Source organism: Atractosteus spatula, chromosome 5 (genome assembly GCF_055471065.1).
Source record: "Atractosteus spatula isolate fAtrSpa1 chromosome 5, fAtrSpa1.hap1, whole genome shotgun sequence".
Taxonomy (NCBI): domain Eukaryota; kingdom Metazoa; phylum Chordata; class Actinopteri; order Semionotiformes; family Lepisosteidae; genus Atractosteus; species Atractosteus spatula.
This window is the reverse complement of record NC_142710.1, coordinates 63,495,176-63,518,820: the sequence shown is the minus strand read 5'-3', so window position 1 is coordinate 63,518,820 and position 23,645 is coordinate 63,495,176. Positions and strand designations below refer to the sequence as shown.

General features: G+C 37.0%; 1 protein-coding gene across 1 annotated transcript in view; it reads right to left on the bottom strand.

Moving 5' to 3' along the window:
- LOC148835448 (voltage-dependent L-type calcium channel subunit alpha-1D-like) overlaps positions 1–23,645 on the bottom strand; it is a 115,897-nt gene that overhangs the window by 50,171 nt on the left and 42,081 nt on the right. The window contains exons 3-8 of the mRNA XM_088915807.1: positions 14,047–14,192; positions 12,237–12,389; positions 10,179–10,375; positions 8,960–9,063; positions 6,318–6,487; positions 864–938 (exon numbers count right to left, since the gene is read on the bottom strand). Of these exons, the coding sequence (XP_088771933.1) occupies positions 864–938; positions 6,318–6,487; positions 8,960–9,063; positions 10,179–10,375; positions 12,237–12,389; positions 14,047–14,192 (845 nt within the window). The remainder of the gene's footprint in view (positions 1–863; positions 939–6,317; positions 6,488–8,959; positions 9,064–10,178; positions 10,376–12,236; positions 12,390–14,046; positions 14,193–23,645) is intronic.

Here is a 23,645-nt window from a genome sequence, read left to right as displayed (position 1 = left end):
GTTTGTGATTAATTATTGAGAAATAGAGAGAGTCATGTGACTCTCACAATACAGAGCCCATAAATACATCATGACATAAAACACATTTCATATTAATTTCACAGCAAATCATCTAGTTCTTCATATGTAATTACATTAAAAGTAAGGACTCTTTTTCCAAAGTTCTACTGAAATCTGTGCATAAGGTTTTTAATTCTGTTTATACACTTCAACAGGTAACACAAGTTGCAATCAACCAGCACCAACACTTTTGTTTGAGATCTGTAGTTAGAATTTAACCTCTTGTAAGATATAACATTCTGTCACTGGTACAGCATGATTAATACAGAACTTGAATCTTTTAAGATATAGTAGACGGTGCAATTAGTAGGGTTTTTCTTAATTCATCATTAATTAGCCGAGCACGGTGTTAACTACAGTGATGAAGATTCTAAAGTACACATAGAAATGAATGAATACCACTTTGATTAGGAAGTTTTAAAACAAATTATTTTTCATTTTTGTGATTTAGTTAGATCTGGGTTCTGATAACTCTTTTTTGATGCCAATTTCTCCATTTGATTAGATCCTGTAGATTGTGTAAGAGGATAATTTCACCTCAAACTGGGCTTCATTCTATTTTTTTGTCTCTCACGGCATCAAGAGGGAACACAAAAAGGAACATTCTTTACTAGAGTCTCTTACTCAATCTTTCTTCTAATCAAAACACAAAAATCATTTCAGCAGTGCAATATTAAAGTCCAACAGGACCAATCAAAATCAGGTAGGCAGTGGAAGCATGCATTGTGGGGAAATCGTAGTAGCAAAAGACAGGCGGGATTCACACAACACAGAAGGATGCTACAGGGCAACACAAAATTTACCATGAGTGTCAGTAGATTGACTGAACCAGCCAAACCTTCCTTTCTTCTTTTCCATTAAGTCAGCAAGGGTAACCCCTTCACGTTAAATGCATGCAATTCCATGCATTCAGACAGCAGATGGGAGCATCGATATAGCAGGAAACAATGGACAAAAATGAGCAGCTATGAACATGGGTTAGGAAGACAAGCAACACTGAGCAATAAAAGAAGGCAAATAACTAACAGTCACGTTAACTACTTCTAGCAGGTTTATGCTAACATGCTGCAAAGCAAATTATAGCGTCCACATGAACAGGTTAGTAGTGTCAGTACCATTGCAAACATACAGACCCAAGCCCATGTTATTTGTTTGCACTGTAAAAATAAAGCTCAGATATTCCTTTTACCCTCAGTTTAGCAGTTCAGGTTACACCTTACAAGCTTTCTAGAACTCTGTTTTCTAGAAAATGAAATGCTGCTAATTCTTCCAAAACTTCTCAGAATAAAAGCCCAGCCCTCTAAGCACAGAAATATGTCTCTGCCCAATTCTCAGAACAACAGTCCAGCCCTCTAAGCACAGAAATGTGTCTCTGCCCAATTCTCAGAACAACAGTCCAGCCCTCTAAGCACAGAAATGTGTCTCTGCCCAGTCTTGGGTTATGCAATGCTACAACTCACACTGAATGACAAAGTTCCATTTGATTTAAACAAAAACAGTTTGAATGTTGTTCTACTCTACACAAATACAGTGTATTTGTTTAAATGATATTGATATACGAATATTTAGTCACCTGCGTATAATTAAATATAAAAGATGCCCTTGATATATTTAATGGAAAACTAAAATAATGGTCTGTGACACTCAAAAATCAAAGACATTAAGTGTGTATCGTCAACCCATTGCTCAAGTGCAACCTAGACAAATCTGAGACTGATTAAAGTTAATGCATTCTAAAGAAGCTTTAGAATAAATCATTATTCATCCAGCATAATTAAACTAGATGAATCAAAGCCGTTTCTAAATCTTTAGAAATCTAAATCTAAATCAGGTGTTTTTTTCTGAAGTTCCAAAGTGACTTTTGAGTTTGTATTGCTGTTAGAACATCATACAAATCATGAGATTGAGTGTGACTAAGTGTGGACATTCTTGTCCTTGAAATCTCAGCATCGATTCCTGGAAGGGAGCCAAAGGCCTATGAATCACCATTCAACTATTACACAGCACACAGATCTTCGAGAATGGCCTTCCTGCAAAATGGCAATGGACGAATGTTTTGCTTCTCATATGCCAAATGTTGCAGGGCCTTGTCCGCACATCTTTGCTTTTAAAATGAGATCTTGGAGAAGCATTCTCTCTCACCCGGCGCTTCACAGTTGCTTTACAAAGTATATCACGTGTGATCAGAAGAGCATGAAAGCCTTTTGTCATGGTTTACATCTACTTCTTGGAACCCGTACTGAATTGTATCGCACAGGCATTAGAATATATATTTTTTTTTTCAGGGGTGAAGGGATTAAGGGCTATAATGGTAAATATTAGTCAAAAGTAAACTTTTGATGGCACAGGATACAGTAGGTGCAAATACGCTTGGTTCAAGAACACTAACACTACAAATTAGTTTTGAAGAAACTTCAGTGATGACTTTTTGCAACATTCATGTCCTAATTGTCATAATTAATGTCACATAAAGTAGTAGAAAAATGAGAATCACACTTGATTATTATGATTAATACATTGTAAAACAAGACAAATGGAAAACAATTTTTCATTTTTTCTTTAAGTCGGATTAATGCCTTTTTATGTTTCACATGCTCTTTCCTGTAAGTCAAGCCCTGTCCTCTAAACATGAGTCATGATCTTGACTTCTTCTCAAATAAACGTCTTATAGGTGAGAAATGTTGCACTTTACTTAAATTTTAGAATAGAATATTATTGCTCATCAGTACATGATATACAGACATACAAACTTAAGAATATGTGTTTGAAGCATTATATCTCCTTTGTGAATTAAGCATTGTATTATTTTTGTGCTACTGGAAACTGAAGACGAAATTCAGTGTTCTCCATTAAACCATAAAATGTATTTTCTTTTTTGTGGAATGGTACAATATGGTTCAGAGCTACATTGCTTCAGAAAAGATCAGATGTATATGCTACACTACACAGCCAATTAACCATAGCTGATAACTCATTATCCTAATGTACATATATATACATACTTATTACATGACACACACAGTTGTGTCACTAAAGCCTGGAAATTTCACCTAAGAGCTAATGTGTACTGACTTTCCAAACCAGCAGTTTTCAGATAGGATAAAGAGTCAATAATGTTTTTAAAGTTTTGCCAACAACCATCTGACAGAATGAAAAGATTATGTCAGATGGAATTGCAAAACTCCATAATGAACACTTGTTTGCTTCAAACAGTAATAATAAAAAGCATATAATATATTGACTGGTATGAGCGTATTATTGCTAAATTATCTGCCTATTCCAGTAAATTACAGGAATATTTCTGATTTTATTAATGGAAAGCACACTTGCTTGGAATAATATTGCCCTTTGTCATTTCACTTCAGGCATTTGTAGCTTAAATCAAGATACCAGTCTTGGTTTCCAACTCAGATGATTATGTAGTGCATACCTGTTGCTCACCCTAATTACAGTAAAGATTTTATCAATTACATATCATGAAATATTGCGATTTTCAATTGCACTTTCCTATTGGCCGTGGCAATGAAGCCTTCCACTAAAAACAGCTGTTGAAAAGAGTTCCCTAAGCTGCATGGCAGAAGAGTAAAAGCTCACCCTGCGGTCCATGTGGGTCCTAATGCCCCAGTATAGCGACAGGGACACTATACTGTAAACAGGCGCCGTCCTTCGGATGAGACGTAATACTGAGGTCATTATAAATCCCAGGGTGTTTCTCGAAAAGAGTAGGGGTGTAACCCCGGCGTCCTGGCCAAATTTCCCATTGGCCCTTACCAATCATGGCCTCCTAATAATTCCCATCTATGAACTGGCTTCATCACTCTGCTCTCCTCCCCACTGAGAGCTGCTGTGTGGGCAGCGTTCTGGCGCACTATGGCTGCCGTCGCATCATCTAGGTGGATGCTGCACATTGGTGGTGGTGGAGGGGAGTCCCCATTATCATTAAAGCGCTTTGAGTGGAGTGTCCAGAAAAGCGCTATATAAGTGTAAGCAATTATTATTATTATAACCCTTCTAAAAGAAATATAGACGCAGTATTCATGAACAGAAATAACCGCCGAAAAGGGCAAACCACTTTAAAGCGCCAGATTTTAATCCATGATAGTTTCAAATGTGTGGAAGACTAAGTATCTTTCCCTGCGTACAGTGTAAGTAAGAACCAATGAACAACAATTACTATAAGGTACAAAAGAAAAAGAATTCGGTAAACTACCCCTTTAACGTTTTCCTGTTACAAATACAGCTTCCTTACTTTTAAGTTCCTATGAACCGACCACGGCCATAACATAATACATCCTTAATTGAAAAAAGACCTCTGGCTGCTGTGAATTCAGGGGTGGCTGGGTAACAAACCTACTTTCAAATTCTGAAGATACTGTGTATTGTCAACCATTCCAATATGAAATTCAACACTATATCAATATGACTGAGAAGCTTGAGCATAATATTTTTATAAAATGGGATCAACTGTGTTCTTTTTATTCTTGGTAAAAAAAAACTTTAGACAGTTTTACATTTTTTACATAGGGAAAAAAGTGATTTGGTATCAACTACAGTACCGTTTTGATGCAGCTCAGTGATGTCAATTCAAGCTTATTCTCAAGTAGTCAGTCTTACATAATGTAACACAGATCAATTTCACACATTCAATTGTTTAAAATATATGTGGATACCCACACACCCTTGAATAAGAAGCAAATTATGTTACAAAAAACAGTCTATGGGGATCAAAGGAACATGCAGTTTCTATGACAGCCAGTAAATACATTCCTGAGCCAATGCAAAATATGGTAGGTGTAATTGGAAACATGCAATAACTCTAAAATTCCCATATAGTAATTCGGTACAGTATACCTGGACCTAGTGTTGAGCTTTTTGTGAGAAAAAAAGAAAATTCCAAAAAACAGTTAAAACATGTTGACCAAAATACCATCTGCAATTACATTTTACTGAAACACAGAGGTTAGAAACTGGACCATAACAGGACATTTCAAGACGCTTCAGAAATTATAGGCACATTAAAACAGAAAATTAACTGCAATGTGCATTCTTCATTTATGGAAAAATAATTTACGTCATAATCCCTTCACTACTAACATCCTGCTTTTAGCAACTTCCTTAAACAAATACACAAGAATAATGTATTTTCCCATGCAAAATTTGATAAAGACAGGAATATAATAAGCATCACAGGATGCTGATTAGGGATGTATAACTCCATTTAAAAATTATCCAAAAGAAGATGATTGCTATATGACATTCTCTGTGTGGACAATAAACACTTCAACTTATCTAGAAGAAACCTAAAAGGATCTTTAACTTGATGCTTGCATGAATAGTATCATTAAAAGTACATACTGGATAACATATGGATTTATATCAATTATAACACTCTAAACATTGATTGGAATTATTTTTCTGAGAGACCACAAGCATTCTGTACAGGCTAGTACAACCTTTACTTATGAGGGTAAGGTATCTAAGGCACCTGAGATTAACAATAAGTTCGAACACCTAGCCTGCTAAAGTCAATGGAACGACCTTCTAACGACGTAATGCTTCTAAGGACCATTGTAAAATTTAATTTTTTAATCTTTTTTCTTTCAGCATCTTCTCTTAGCCCCACATAACAATGACTTACTACTGCAATTAACTCCAAACAACCATTTGGGATATGTGGGTTAAATGACCTTCTCCCGCTTGTATCTTCTTTTGTTCTTACTTTGTAACAGTGGTCATCACACTTTGTCTTGGATAAACACATTATCTGATGGTTAATGACTTATTCGAATGATATACTTGACTTGACGGGTCTTAATTACCCATTTTAGAGCCTTTACAAAGACCAGGAGAGAGGATCGGTCACCATTGCACGATGTATTTTTTTCAGGATGTCATTCTGTGGTGCTTTCCCCTTGGGGTGCACTGGGGTGAAGTGTAACTAATGAAGTGGGTTCTTTTTTCTAGGAAAAGCTCAACGCTTGATTCTAAGTACTCTTATTAAAATCTGAAGTTGAGATTCTGAGTCCAACGTGTTGTAGACAACCGACACGATCATTTGGAGCTTTTATGAAAGGAGTTGAATGTCACGGACCAATCTTTCAAAACGTATCACATCAACTGCACATGTGCACTCCAAGGTCAAAAACTTCCAGTTCTTTAGTTTTTTTTTCTGAACCAGAGACCTCTGGATTATGAAAGTGTTAACTGACTTCACACTGGGCAGGCTGCGGAAATGTTCACCCTCTGTGGGTACTTACGGTTCCGTTTGCCTTCCTCGTCCCCGTCTTCTTCGTTCTCCGGGTCGATGTCCTCGGCCTGGGTGATCCAGTCCAAGTACCCCTTCAAGTCCTCCTCCAGCTGCTGCTTCTCTCGCAGTTTCTGGAAATCCCCGCGGGCCTTGGCCTTCTCTCTCTCCTTTGAGAACTCCCTGTGCAGGGCAGAGAGCCACAGGACACGTTACCGGCTGCATTTCTCAGGACGGTGTGGAAAAGTGTGAACAATGGGATCCCCCCCTCAAAAAATATCGGTCATTTCCAAAGCTGTTTTCACCCTGAACGAAATTTGCTCCAAGTCTTTTCAAACAATCCCCATCTTAGTCAAACATTTGGTCTTCCATACAGTACCTTATTCTGTATTTTATGAGTGACTCTGAGAACATTGGAAAAGTCATTAAGTCTTGTAGTTAAATTGCAGAGTGGTCATTCTTCCTTGTTTACTGTTGATCCAAACTTTGAAAATACTGTTTCAGAAATATTTCAATGCTATCTGGGAGCTACAATTATTGTATTCACAAAAACATTCAAATAAGTAGTGAAATAATAAACAAGAAAAAGATTTATCCAAACATGTACAGTATTCATGATCTGGGCTGGATGACATCACCAGACAATTATATAAAAAAACAGTTGAAATGAGGACCTTACCTCTAGATGGGGCTCATGTAAAAAAAATAATGTACTAAGACAATATTACATATGTGTTCGCCACTAAAATAGGCCGAATACTTTTCATACAAACAGATCAGCACATTAAAACCACTAATTTCTATAATTTAAAAAAATACTTGGCAATACAGGTATAATAGCACTCAAAATACAAACTGCACTTCAACCCAGAGAGAAAGAGAAACCTTAAGACAGAGACATTTTTACATGACAAGCTGCGGTGTCTCTATAGATGGCAGTGTCTCAAAATGTTCTTATTCCATAGGAATCAAAATATGATACACTTGGGACAGGTAGTGTATCTTACATGCCAAAAACAGCACTTACAGGCCACACTTTTAACAGTCATGATAGATTCAACAGAAGACTGATGTATTTACAGCTGCAGGGAAGAAATGACTGAGAGCACTTGTAAAAGTATTAATATCTATACTGTATGTAGCACAGAATAGCAGATAGCTATTTTCTTATATCTGTGTCTGCGGAGTTTTACAGAGAAGTTTCGAAAATAAAAGACACTGTTCCACTCTTATCCCATTTCCTTAGAATGATTGTTGTTTTATCTTGGTCACCAAGAGAATACAAAAAGGTTAAAAAACTACAGGTTATGATGTATTTATCAGGGACCATTTCATTAATTTACCATAAAACAAGGTCAATAATGATAAGAAAGCTCTGAATAGCCTCTCAGAGCATGCAGAGAGTTAAAAAGTTAAAAAGCACAGCATGTCACACTAAGCACACTGCCACACCGGCTGCTTACCCACTAAGTACACCCAGAACAAGGTTAAGTACAAAAAATGAGCCAAGTATGATTAGACTAACAAAATAGATCCAAGGCGTTTCCCATCCAATGGCATCATTGACCTGTGAAAACCCAAAGGAACTTGTTAACAAAGTGACGAGGATGCAGAGTCCCTCAGTCAGCTGTACTGTCACACCGGCATTATCTGTGTGGGGGGTACATTGGTTTGACAGGGAATTCTTCATTATAACAGAGATGTCCCCAGAAATAGGGTCAAAAACCAATTTGTGCATTCCTAGTGTATTCTGTTTAATGGGAAAGACAAACATTTGAAAAGTGGGTTCATCCCAGGCATAAGATTCAAAGGTTTCTTTGTTTTTTAAAATTTTACTGTCATTTCTTTCTAATGCGTACCTAAAGCAGAATAATGAAATGCCCTTCAATTGGTCTTCCAAAGCAAAATAGTTTTGCTTAATAAACTTTTATTGTTCTTCCCTTTTGACCCCAGAAAGACAAATATTCAAAGTCTCTTTCTGGAGCCACGAAAATGACAAGAATCCCTTCAGTCACTCCTGACATCTTACAAATGTGTTGCTAGCATAGTTGTGTTTACATATTTTACTTTTTGGGCCTGTAAATCATACAGTTTTTGACTCTCCTGCCGTGGTATTGATCAAGCTGAAATTCAATAGGTTTCTGCTTGGTCTCTTGATAAACACAAGCTTGTTTAATCGTATTAGTCTTGTACGTTTTTGTCCACTGGAGATGGCCAACATTATGTAAAGCAAACCTAACATCAAAACATTTGCTCAGAAGTTCATGAGAATTCAGATATTGGTACAAGCCTTTAATGGTCTTTGGCATATTTGCTATATTGGATTACAATTGGCCCCGTCATTATATGATTGCAATTTTTAAAATCTGTTCTTTACCTTGCTGTTCTGTAAATGTTTGGAAGCTGTAAAGTTGACAGCAACCTCTAGTTTAAAATGTTTTAATGTGTGTTGAAAGCTAGCTTACCATTTGAAATAATATCGCATATAGAGTGGCCACTAAAGCCCAACCTGCCTGAAAGCACAAGTATGACTATTGACAACTGAAAAACAGGAAACCGTGTCAAAAGCCATGATGAATCATGATAGAAACTGCCGGTGGGACAGAGAGTTGAGCAAGGAACTCTGCCAAGAAAAACTGAGGAACAACTGCTTACCCGCTCAGCACACCAAGAACAAGGTTTAGAACGAAAAAGGATCCGAAGATGACGAGACTGACAAAATAAACCCATGGTAACTCAAAGCCCATGGCATCATTCATCTGCAAAGAAACCACACAGCGAAAAGCCAGAATTCAAGATTTCAGAAACACACAGTCTAAGCAATCTTCCACACGTCATAATAGAAGCAGGCCATCAATGTACTTTTGATTTGTTTATTTTCTTTCCCAGTTGTGGAAATCTCATAACTTCAACAAAGTGCTTAATTTTCAAGTGTCACTCCACTCTGCTTAATAGTAGTACCTAATCATATACAGTATATTGCTCTTCATGGATGTAATTTTAAGTCAAGATTTAATCATGGTATACAGCATCTGCTTTGCACGTTCTCAGTATCCACTTGATCTAATCACTGCAAAATATGAACTCCCCATATCATACTAGAGTTAGTCTTTTCTAGAATTTATTCTATCACTGTGTACCACAGCATGCTCTTATAAGAATGTTTGGTGTATTTACACAATCAGACATCTGAGGTTTCCCTAAAATGAACACACACAGAACATAAATGAAGACATGACTGGGCCATGACTATTGTACCAGTGGTTCAATGTGCCATTAAGGAGACTTGTTAACTTTCACACGTACTGTAGTTCTGACACATTCGTGAAGTGCAATATATATTTTTCCTCTAATTTCTGAAATGTATATTGTGTTTTATGTGTGTGTCTATGTATACAGTATATGGTATGTCTGTATGTATACAGTGTATGAGCAACTCACCAAGTCAAATTCCTTGTAAGTGAAAACTTACTTGGCCAATAAAGCGATCTACTGTATCTATCTATCTCTCCGTCTTTGTCCAAAAATATTATGAACTACAGAAATGATTTGGTTTTGGAGTTTTAATTCAATCACAATCATGGCTGTTTTGTGTTAAGTCCTACTTTACTGTTTTATTTGACAAGTCCGTCTTTGAAAAGCATTAACCAAAATGTTCTGTTCCGGAGACTTAACAAGAGGCTGACTGTAGGTTTGGAAGTCTTTGCTGCTCAGCTACATCTGGAAAGTGAAAAAACCTGGCTAGTAGCTCGAAGTGGTTTTGGGGATTTTGATTATTTTTCTCTCACTATGGCGGCCTGTCACAGCAAACTCAGACACAGCACATGCAGAGGAGGGAGACCCTGGAGCCGCAGGGTGGAAAGTTGCATCTTACCCAGTACAATACCTCGGTCCAGCCTTCCATAGTGATGCACTGAAACACCGTCAGCATGGCAAAGGCAAAGTTGTCGAAGTTGGTGATGCCTCCATTCGGACCGTGCCACCCTTCTTTGCATACAGTACCATTGATGGGGCACTGGCGCCCATGCCCTGAGATTGCACACGGTGCTGGTTCTTCTTCAGCTATTATATCTGGGGGGGAAAGGGGATGATTTGTGGAGGAAAAATGGGGTGAAACCAGAGAAAGGTTAAAACGGTGTTGCATTCACCTCAACCCACTAAAAAAATTAGACCATAAGACAAATCTATTTTATCTCTTTACTATCGGTCAGACTCCCATTAAATCCTTAAATATATACAGCAGGTCAGGAATCATGAACCATAAGCATGTTTTACTCTCCAAAAGTAAAGCAAAGTCCAAACTGTTATTTTTAATTTACAGTCAAAGAACTTCTACTTGTGACTTTTAATTAACGTGAATGCACCACACCCCAATATGACGGTTGGCATGTTCTTGTTCTAATCTGAGAAAACATGTTATCCAGAAATGAAACATATATCATACGCATCATTCATATTAGTCTTATCACCACAAATACTAATTGCTTGAACTAAAATAACAGCTTTCACCTTGCATACATTTGGAGGGTACTGCAGGTTTTCCTTCACAACTCATTCTCATTGTTATTTTCTGCTGCATCAAACATGAAGGTTAAGCATGGGTTTGTCAAAGTGTTTTACCTTTTTAAAAACCTTTTAAAAAAAAAGGCAAGTCAAAATTTAGGTCAGCGCTGAGCCCTGCATCTAAAATCCACTATATATTTAAAATTATCCTGATGAGAAACATCAGCTCACCAATTATTCTAAAGCACTTGAAAAACAGTCCAGAGATTATGCCTTCACTGTGAAAGAGAACTGCAAGAGATTATGTCGTCTCCATAGATACTGAGGACTAGTTTGCTTGTGCTGAAGCTATCCCTTCTTTCCATGCAGTTCTATACTCAACTCAAAATGGAAGTGACATGCCCATTATACAGACAATAATACAGCAGAGCAGGATGTGCAATATCTTAAACCCTTTACGAATCTATGCCCTACCTAGAACTTCTGACTTCAAGGGATGGCTGATATTATTTCTCGCTAAAACTTCCTATCATGCAAACTCATATACTGTAAGTCCATCTCTAATGCAGATCTCATCTGTGTTTCACTGAATTCTGGGTTCTGACACATTCTGTACAGTGGTCATTAAAACGGTTCCCATCTACCCCAGTTGCATTCACTAATCATGAATATATACAGGTTTACAAATCTATACTCAATGGGGTTAAAAAGGACAACAAACGGGTGGTTAAGGCATTCGCTGAGACACGGGTTGACCTCCATGATACAGATGTTGCGGGTTCGACCCTGGCTAGTATCAGTAACTGGCTATGACCAGGATTCCTCAGACGAGGGGGTACAATTGGCTAAACGTCATGGAGAGTAAGGTGGAATTTGTCAGCCAGAACTGTGTTTTGGCTCTCGGCAAACACAGTGCCCCCAAGCAGGCTGCTGGCACCCCTCCTCGAACTGGGGCTTAACTTCTGCCGTGTGGGGCAGATGTGCCTGTGATGGGTTAAAAGTTGAGAGACTGGAAGGTTTGTGGATCGGAGGGGTCTGCCTCCACTCCCCCATTCTCCCCTGTGTGCGGATACGGACTTCATAGCTGTTAGCCGGGATGTGAAAAACACACAGCTGGCAATTCCAAAATCAGGTGGGTAATACAAAACAAAGATTAATGGATTCAAAAGTTAAAAAGCAATCCAATGAGTAACGGAATCAACAGTTTCTCATGCCACTCAGGATATAAAATATACATTGACAAAGGTTAGGGAAATGTTCCTGCCACAAAAGAAGTAAAAGCTTCATATTGTAACAAATATTTATACAGCATACTGTATGTGAAAAGGGCAAACTGAAAATTCAAGACTCTAGCGTCAAATACTATGAGATACATTCTTGTAGATAACCTGGGGAGATAAAAACTGTTTTGCTAAAAGGGCACACTTACCTGTGCCAGCAAAATAACATGTTGTGTGCATTTTTCCAATGAAGAGCTCCAGTCCTATAATAGCATAGATTATGATCACAAATAAAACCAACAGTGCGATGTGGAGAAGGGGGACCATGGCTTTTATAATGGAATTCAAAACTACTTGTAAGCCTAAAAGACAAAAAAATAGGAACAGTTAAAAAGTATACATTTAGCTGCATGAGAATAACATACTATTTTCAAAATAAAAATGGTGCTTGCAGCAAAACAGCACAAATCTAAAAGTTTTTAATCATACAATGTATAAGAAATTCTGTTAATGCTTTTCAAAAGAAGATCATATCATGAACAATTTGACCTTGCCTAAAATATACACAGTTAGGTGAAAAAAGTAATTAAATTGTTAAGTCAAGAATAAAAAAACTGACAGAAACAACAGGCACTCTTCATTGATCCATTCAAACAGGCGTCTGTCAAAATACTACATACTATATATTCATAAACGGTCACACTACCACATACTGTAGGATACATACAGAACATACGTAGAATACGTACTGTAAACCCGACACACAGTATGTTACAAAATTATATCAAGTCAAGTGCTTAAAGACTGGTTTCATCCCATTCCTGAAACTGGGAATTCTAATTGCAGCCTCATTACTTTAAGCCACCAGGTCACTAGTTCAAAAGGGTGCCTAAGGAAAGCTCAGATATACAGACCATCTCCATATATCATGCTCAGTGTATGACGTGCAGGAGGAAGCAGGCAGCAAGACAACGTGCCCTTGCGATGAGACATCCCATCTGCTTCACAACCCTCACACAGCTGCCCCAGCTCTCACAGATAAGCATCACAGGAATGGGCCTGTTGTGTCCTATACAAAACGTCTGCCCCCAGCTCCCTAACCCTGGACAGCGTCTCTTGCCATTTCAATTCACTTTTGAGGATCTATGTTGCAGGAAGGGAGTTATTTCCATTTACATTATTGGGATGCCCGTTACATCCTTTTGGCTTGTTATGGTGTTGCATAGTTTTTTGGGGGCTAGAACAGATTTTTGGGGTCTGTAGGATGTAGGCATCCATCAAGAATAGATTGACTGTTGTGTAACATAGTATATTGTGTGGTTGTGTTGTTTTATTGTCAATAAATATTTCTCCAAATCTAACCCTGATTAGTTACTCAGCAGAGCTGCTCCAGAGAATATAAATAAAGAATACCATTTCTCAGTTGTCTCAAATTTTCCCGAATGCTCTGGTAATTTCTTGAACCTGATAGTTTGTAAAAATACAGTATATATCAACATACAGAAACATGCAACTGCATGACCACATCCACATCTAGAGTTATTGCAGTGTTTAACATATCACCCTTAAGGCACTGACAAAAATAGCCCTTGCCTAGCAGATAATGCTACAGGCTTCTGTACTCTACATGTGCTGAAGTGCATTCTGTTGTTAATGGCCCTGTAGAAAGAGCAGTTACCAAATGGCACTTCTTAAATTTTCTTTGTAAGGCGAAAAAAAGACAACCCCAAATTTTACTTAAGGATAAAATGGATAAAATGTTGACAGAAGCACGTGTCTGTAAATATGAAGATGGAGAACAGTAATCTTGAAGTAAAAAGGCTGTAATAGAGGATGTTCAAAACTGAGCTCCCATATTCAGGGATACCTCTTGAATAAGAAATATATTTTGAAATGGTATGTATGCTCGTTCTCATTCAGCAGGTTCACAAATTTTATCCAGCTTTTTTGGCTCCACTTTTTCATCAGAGTAGACTTGCCGGAAGCCAGCAGTTCTGGAAAGGAAGTGGGAGTACTTACTGGGCACTCCCGATACAAGTCGGAGAGGACGCAGCACTCGAAAGGCTCGTAGGGCTTTAACATCAAAGCCACCTGGCTTCCCACCAGACTGGTGACTGCTTGCATCTCCCTCTTTGGTTAATAGTTCCAAGACAACACTAAATAACCTGAAACAGGCAGAACAAGACAGCTCACAGCAGCGTGAAAGTCAGAACACTGCGTTCACAATACAAATCAAAGTATCTAATCTATCAAACCAGCCACTGTCTTAAGTGTCTAATTTCTTGACTGAATCTCTCAAAAGGGGAACGACGTTGTACTTTACATGTTGTCGACCAAAACACGATACCACCAAGACTATCGTCTTAGACCTGGCTTCCACAGTCTTGAGAACCTTTTCTCTTCTCGGGTAATAACCACATGGTTTATCGTCAACACTGCCGCTGGATTTTTTATTAATCTACTGAGTCTTACCAAATTAATAGGAATAATCTTTTACTTTGTCTGATTTATAGAAAATAACTGAAGAGATACCACAAATGTTGATGCCTATTTATACTGCAGGATTTGGTGGAGAAATATGTGCAAAGTCATTTTTACAAGCATACGGCAGGTGTCCACCACCTGGGATTTAAACCCATGATCCTCAGTGGTCATGAGTCGAAAACTCACTGTGCTATCGAGCTGGTTGATATTCTCTATCTTAATTAACCCACATCTAATCCAACTTGCCCAATTTTATTTTGTTCTGTGCTGATGTAGTGGTGATTCACTTAGCATGTTGCATTCAGACAGAGGGGCTGACCTAGCTATGCAGTGGACTGTGTGAATATTAAAGGGGAGAGACTCTGACTCACTCTTCTTGTGCCTTTGCTAATCTACTGCTACTGGAAAAACACAATTTATTTCAGTTGCCTTTTCTAGGCCATAGCTTTATACCAAATTCTGTTTAATCTTGGCGTTTGCTCTTCAGGTTGCTAAATCTATATATTTGCTTCACAGGGGCAGGTGTGTTAAAAGATAAACTACACATTGCTGCACCTTGGCATGATACCAGGCTCCACTGATTCAGAACAAGAACAAGTCCAGTGTGAAACAGGAATAACAAAGCAAGAGTCTGTATGTGAAGGTAATCATAAAACAAATAGTTACTAGAATGATGCATAAATCCGCTTTCATTATTATAGCATTCCATCTGTGTGGCTTAGGTTTACAAGCAAATTTTCATAAGCTAGATCTCCATCATGGATCAAAAATGGAGATTCTACAACTTGCTGAAAGAATTCAGGTTTTCATCAACATAATGCCCTTAGGTTCAATGCTGAGCAAAATTAAATGATTACATTTAACATAGCAGTGATGAGAAATATTGCTTTTAAAGTTAAGCCATTAGGTGTACACATTTCCTAGGAAGTTATACAGGTATGGAGGTTTTAGAAACATGGACGTAGACATTTAGGCTACATAATATATACTGACAGGCAACAAGACTAATACAGATTTGTTGCACGTATTGCCTTTATATAACAGACCTAATACTCAGGACTCACTTTTCATACTTTTAATGAGTTTTAGATTTTTTACAACTACAAACCCCAGACTTTTGACCACTTTTGGTAAACTGATTGAGATTTCTAATCAGCATGCATCAAATAATATACTTGAAAAGTATAACTTAATCTAAAAATTCAGATATACGTCATCACTCCCTTGTGTAGAAGTTTAAGTTTAAAATTGCCTATGGGACACATACAGTATTACTCATCTAACTGTGAATCTTCAAATAACTATGGAATGTATAGTATGTTGTACAATCATGCTTATGTGATTTTTGGTTTGATTACTGAAGATCTAACTGGGTGTGAATTTTGGTTGCTCTACCATACAAGTTAACTTTTAAAAGCACGGTGCCTTCTTCAGAATTCAAAAGGGGCCTTTTCACCACCTGGGCACAGTCATATCTCTGGGACAATAATGACTGACCCCTCAAATTTCTGATTTGTAATTGCTAACTTGTCATTTTTTATCCAAATATGAGTGAGATACATGGTGACATTTTCAAAAATGTTTGGTTGTTTTGACACTGAATGACCCTTTTACGGTATATGTTCCTATTCAAATTATTTTAAATAGGTCCTCTTCTGAATTATTGTTATAGCTCATCAAAACACAATTCTGCATAACAAAGCCAGAACAGAGGCACACTCTACGGATAGATACAAACTAGCCAGTCATTTCAATTACATAATTCAAAGAAAAACTCAAAGCACAACATATAATAACGTTTTTCCTTAATCTAACCTGGTTAGCAACATCATAAATGCTGTATAGTTATACAAGGAGGAAACAAACACTAACTTTCATTACATCACTTTAAGCTGTAGGTGTGGAAACTAGTTGCGTGTAGAGTAAAACAAACATCTTTATTCCACATTTCTACACACTTAATATTTTGCAAAAACCTCCATATTTTAGAAACTAAGCATTTTTTGCTGATATGATATGCTGTCTTTTCTACCCTGTGGCAAAAGCAGCACAAAGTGAAGAATGCTAATTTCTTTTCTTAGCCTGCAACTAGTCAGGTCTCCAGAAACCAAATGTCTCCTACTAGTGTGATAAGTTGTCTGCAACATCATCATTCTGTTGGTAACACCACAGAAATCAGATCTTATTTGTCCACTGACTGGATTTGCTACAGTTGAAACCAATAAGTTTTTATTCCCAAAACAATTAACAAAGCTGTACTTAAACGCTTTCTAATTTTATGAAAGACAAAAACTTAATTCTCATTCCTCACTTTACTAGAGCTATCTAAAGCAGAAATAAGAATACCCCCTCAAGTAATTTCCAGTATAGCAGCAGATAATATTATAGACTAAGATAATATTCTAGTGAATAGTCTTTCATTTCTCATCTTATACAGAATACAGACAATTGGCTTTGTTTTCAGTGAATAATTTAAGAAACCAATAAGTCAAACACAATAATAATGACACTTTTCACGAAGTCAAATTGGAAAAAAGCAAGTTGATAAAAATGAGTTCTGTAAAGTGTCATTATAATTAAAAAATAAGATCTGTAATGAGCCCTCATTTTTTGGTTCTCTGGATCAGATTAAGATTTCACTCTGTACATTGAAACTGAAGCACGTGATTTATATTAAGTGTTGTGTCTTGGCGTTACTCTTTGTGGGCTCTAAACATGATAATAAACACAGACATATGGAAGATATTAGACTGCACACTTACCCTACCACTACGATTACAAAATCCAACATGTTCCATCCATTTCTCACATATGCATTCTGGTGCATCACTAATCCATATGCTATAATCTTCAAAAATGTTTCAATTGTAAAAATGATAAGGAAGGCATATTCTACTGTTTCCTGAAAGACAAAAGGGAAAACGCAGCATTACCAAAGGCATGCACTGTTGAATTAATTCAAAACAAATATGTCTACATAAAAAGCATTAAATAATAGCATTTGTATAATGTAACATAACCAGCATGGTTCTAAATTGTTTTTATGAGGTGTTTTCTACAAAAAAAATAAATCCTTTCCTTAAAAGATTTTCAGAATTTAAATTTTGCCACATTTATTTTTTTAGATCACCACATTCTGAAACATGTGGTGACACAAACACAGACACTGTTACCAGCAATCAAGGGGTTTTCAAGGGGAGCCTGAAAATGTGCACATTATTAAGAAAAAACTCATGTTTAATACTTAATCCTGAGGAAAAAAAACAGGAATGTTGAAAATGTAAATGGAAGTGAAAACGCTCTACAAGAGCAAGAGTTACAGCCACGTAACTACTGGGCACTTTGGTTAAGCATTCCTGTTTTTGATGAAAATATTTTTTCATTAAACTTTAATCACAATGAATCAAACCTTTATTACAATGCATGAGGACAGTAAGCTAATACCAGAGGTGAATCCGCAAACATTTTTCTTCTTATCCTACTATCCTATCCTAATAGTTTGCTAGTAATGCTAACAGAATCACATAATTAATGCGCAATATAAAAGTTAACGTACTGAAAAAAGTATTTTCATTTGGATAATTAAAGCACAAATACAGCTGTCTTAAATTTTTCCTTGTTACGTTTGGGCAATAGTATCTATACTGCTAAAGCCATTCTGATTTTCAATCCCAAATCAGGATTAGCAATGCTTTACGTCTGCTGCCATATTGTCTACCACACTGCAAAAAAAAAACATTTCTCGATTACATAATCTGAAATTCAGAATGTACTGAGGGCTGAGCCACTGCAGATGCTGCCAACATATTGTAAAAGATCAATGATGAACCCTAAGAACAAACCACAGTAAAAATGCAGGAAATTACGAACATCTGTAAAAACCACAAAAATACCAAAAACGGTGACTCCTTTTGTTTTACAAATTATACTAACATGAAATCTGAACGCTTCCCTTAGACCAGAGCTGGAAAGCCCTGATTTTAAGGTGTCTATTATATCGGAGTACTCAGGGCAAATCCCCAGCAGTCCTCCAGGCTCAGAATCAACCCCCCGACCTGGGACACTATGAGGCAGTATTACACCACTGATATGCTGTCACTTTTAAACAACAACACCTGTATACAACTGAACAGTGTATGATGTGATGGTAGCGATACAAACATAAGGAAGGACTTTGTTCTGTGACTGCAGGGGAGGTGCTGCCAAAAAAGGGAATAAAGTTAATCCATTTCAAAATTTCAGATGCTGTAAAAATGTAATTCACCTAATGAGAGACTCACGAGTGCAATGAGTGACAGAACAAGTGAAACACACAGATGAGGAACAAGAGACAGGATTATCCAGAAGGTAAAAACAGCTCCAATTACCGGGATGACGATTAATCCAGTTTAACAATGTAATTATATCCACCCACATCCCTGTGTATACAGTGTATGATAACTGGTTGATTATGCATTTGGATTCCTGGACTTTTTAGAATATAGTTCTAACCATTCTTACTCAGAATTTGTCTGCAAATCATTTTTAGTCAATGGTCTATGACCTAAGGGTCAAGATAAATTGCATTTCTATTAAGTACAATGAATAATATTACCATACTGCCTACATCTTCCAACAGTGACCTGCACAGTGTTAAAAGCGGTCCATTCCACATTAGGGTGTTCTTCATTTCACCCTCACTCCCACCAACATAAACCGTCATACTACCATGTTTCCCATTGCATGACCTGTACACTGTGTGAGAACAAGTTAGTGGAAACTCTACCTCATGAGGAAACGGCAAAATCATTCTTTAAATCTCTCCATGTTATTATTACGATTATCATTTTAACCATTCAATTATTTTTATTGGACCCCAGTTTGAAGACTTACTGATATGGTAGATAGAAATGGAACAACACATCCTGGTGTTTTCCAAAATATCTGCATTTGTCAACAGTGATTGGTCTGCTCATTTGAAAATTGTTATTAATTAGTAAAGATGAGGGGTTTTAATGACTCTGGGTTTCCTTCAGCAATTTTATTTTCCATTACAACTTTTTCTTTCCCTTTTTTTAGGTATTGGAATTCTGAAACAGTTTGCTTATATAAGCCAAACACTTTACTGTGCATCTCATTCTGCAGTAACCAACGGGGGAAAGTCGAAGTGAATGCACCTATTTTACAACATACTGTAGCTCACATGCCTTCAGTCAAGGGAAAAAGTTTTATATCCTGGGAAAACAATGTGTCTTTCATAATGCCCTAATGCTCTTATTATTGTTCAACTGAAAACCGAAGGCTATCAAAATATCACTTGCCAAGAAATGGAAGACAATAAATCACAGAAGTGCACAGAAAAAAAGAGAGAAAGGCCCCAGCAAGGCTTATCTCCAAAATTTAATCCCGTAATCCTCAGCATATGCTTAGGAGAAACATGACAGATCCTGCCTGGATCAACATATTGGACTCAGAACATCCCAGCTTCAGAAGCACAATACCGGTTCCGATCTACAACAACACAACACTAGCCTGTAATTTTTTTCCAAAGAAAAGACAACAACATGACCATCTACTGTTGAACAGGCAGCAGTACAGCAGGTAAAGCTGCCTGGGTTGGTACTGTACATTTACCTGGGTTACGGCAGAAAAGCTGGAACACGCTTTGTGTATTTCACTGGTTAATCCTGAAAAGAACTAACAAAATTAGCATTGGCTCATGCTTCTGAGCACACTGCCGTAGGTCAACATTAGTATCTGCATGTGTCTTCTAAAATTAGCTTATCCACAATGCCCATTATCGCCACTGCTTAGTACCCATGGATCCAGAGGTAAAAAAATGAGGCATTGTTTGCCACACGTTTTTCATTCAGTACGCTTGGTTCCATCAGAAACTCTTACTTAGCCTTACGGTGCCTTACTGCTCAAGTTATTACCTTGCGCTATTGTAACCACTAGGCAGAGAAAGAAATCAAATGGATTTCTATCACAGGGGATCTCAATCTATTTCTAAGAAGTTAAAGACCCCAGCACAGCCTCCATATTGTTACAGTTGTATTAGCATATCATATTTTCTTTCTCTGGAGTGCTTATTCCTTATCTACAGTGCTGCATGTGCATGTGTCTGCACTGGGCACTGCTATCTTAGCTCTCGTACCACCTGCTACACTTAAATGAAAAACTTCAGATTTGATCAGTTGTCTTCAATGCTGTATGCAGCCATGTAATGGTACAGCATCCCAGAGTGTATATTCATACGGATGGATTATAGTTATCTTTAGGTTTTCAGCTGCTCTCCTGCAGCCAAAAGGTTTCTAACATTAGCTTTGTTAAACTGATAATTGATGCTTTTTATGAATGATGAATCATTCAACACTGCATGAAAAATCCCAGTTCAAGCTGTGACTATGAAACCTTTTGGTTTTGAAACAGAAAAACACAGGGGTCAAAGGGCACCAACTCAAAGGTTCAACAAGCCCGACTGCTCCCCACCTTACAGTACCCATAACAGTTAACATATGGCATTATACTATGACATTTAACATGCCTGATAATTCCTCTCAGAATGAATTTACTGTAAGTGTCTTGCTTGCTGCAGTTTGGCTCAAGCACACTGACTAAACAGTTGCTACATCAGTTTAACCATCGGCTGAACCAGTGTGCAGCCTCTGGTGAAAGGTGGAGATTGTATTTCTAATGTTTTGTTGCACATATTTATTTAAAAGATTTCCACATTCATGTTTTTCTCTTCTGGATAGTCATATGAATAGCCAACAAAAAAGCCAACAATTGCAATGAAATTAATAAAGGTACTTTATGCCACTCCATGCTGATACATTAAATTCAATCTCCTACACTTTATGCTTGAATACTTAAGAGGCTACACTATAAAGGGACACTGGGTTTTGCTGATAAAGAGAATCAAACCCTTTGCTTTTAAGAGAACACAAGAAGGGTGAGAAATGAAAGGTGACCATTCAGCACACATTACCCCTTTGACTGCTGGAAGCTCGCTGATTGCGGTATCTTATTCAGCCACTTTGCGAAGGAAATCTATTTAAACAACACAGCAAGGAAGTTTGCTCACAATTCTCTGCCTCCAATTTTCACCACACCACATCCTTGTTTTTATTACTTAATACATATTTGTTAATAAATCATTCTGAATTTTAAAGACCTTACACTCAATCCCTTGCAATCTCCCTTATTCACAATTACATTGATATCCTGTTCCTTTTACCAGTCAAATATGAGATTTTGCTTTGAGACAAGGAATTAATCAAGGTGCTCTTCTTTCATTCTAGGGCACTAATATCCACTAATATTTAATTTTTTCTATACAGTGAATTAATTTGTTACTGAGATTTAATAACCGGTCTGAGAAATTGGGACTGCATTATATGACCTTCAATATTAAAAGAAAAAGAGTTTTGTTTTGTGCAGAGTTTTTGTATTTTCAAAGAGCAGTTTTGGTCTGAAACCATGCCTTTTTCCTGTCTTAAAAACAACACACTGTTCTACTCAAATCAGACAGTGAAATGGTATGGAAACCTGGCAAAACTGTTACTAACACGAAAAGAAACAAAAGGTAATTTAACTGAATATTTTTCTTTAAAACATCCCCCTATTTTCTTAATAACATCTGTAGCATGGATTTTATTCTGAAGCATGATACAGTATCTGTTTACAGGTCTTGTATGTCCATGTTACCTACCACAGTAAAGTGCAAAAAGACATTTTCTGGACTGAAGATGGAACATACTGCCAAAAATCAACTGCTTTTGCTCAAGTCACTTGTTTTATAGATTTGATAACCAAGATTTTAATGCACCTTTAAAAGGGAATATTCTACTCATGCTCAAAAATAATTGCAAAAGGAATTTTGCAATTACTTCCTGCTCTGCTGTACCCTTGAATGCTACTGGCACTACATGCTGTGTAAATACTTTAATGCCTACCAGGACAAAACTATGGAATAAACACAACAGAAATACTGCTATTGGCTCACTGACATAAAGTATCAAGCTTTTAAGTCCCAAATATAATCCATCATTTTTGTTGTTTTTAATAAGTAAACAACTATCATAAACATCAAAATTACAGTTGCTTTTACTGTTACTGTTCTTATGGTAATAAGGCTGAAATTGGACAAAAAATAATATAAATATTGCTGCCTCTACCACTGAGTTTTAGGAGAAAAGTGCAACACAGACAATGAATCGAAAAGGTTTCTCTATTGTTTTATTCCAGCACTGACATCTGACATGCCAAATACGATTTTACAGCATGAATTTCAAGTGTTTAAGTTACTATTCTCAAAGCTGGTCAGTTCAATAGTGACATTGTATAGAGCTTCACCTCCTGTCCTGGCTGCTTCAAGGACTAGTCTTAGCGCTGCACTATGACTCAGCTCTTTCAAGCAGCAGCTCTCTGGATCACCTGTGGTTTCAGATTAAAGATGAGACAGATGCCCTCAAAAGTATAAATAATTGATATCATAGGTTATTCAATCATTAACGTTTATGTAAATATTTTCAGAAGGCAAGAGTGTTTCCTTGTATAATGCAAAATCAACAAGGAAACCATTAATCTCTTAAAACGTATTAAAAATGGTGATTTAACCATTTTTTGCCAACGTGGTTTAGTAAGTGATTTAAAAAAAAATTACAGGAATAAAAACTACAAGAAACAATGCCTGTTCCTCAATATCAAACAAACACTGGTCAGCCACAGTAAGAGACAAACATGGTTAAGTGCAGTACAGCACTTATGATAGACAAAATAAAAGACAAACAAAAACAATAATGACACACTTAATCATAAAATGTTTATAGATGTTATGTACTTCACTGACAAATCACATAAGACTAATAGACCTTGCAACGTGACTTGAGCACATCACATGTATTATATGGACTGCATTACTAGCAATTTAAAACAGAATTTGGACATTATGAATAACATTTTGAAATCGGAATAATTAAAAAGTAACTGTCTCTGTACGGTAAGCACAATCATGAATATGATTTATGTTAAATAGGGATTTTGACATAATACGTCTTGCAAAATGAGATTTTATTAGAATGGAATATTGAGAATGAACCATTGTTACAATTGTGACTAAGGGTTTTTAAACTACCATGTACTGTAGTATT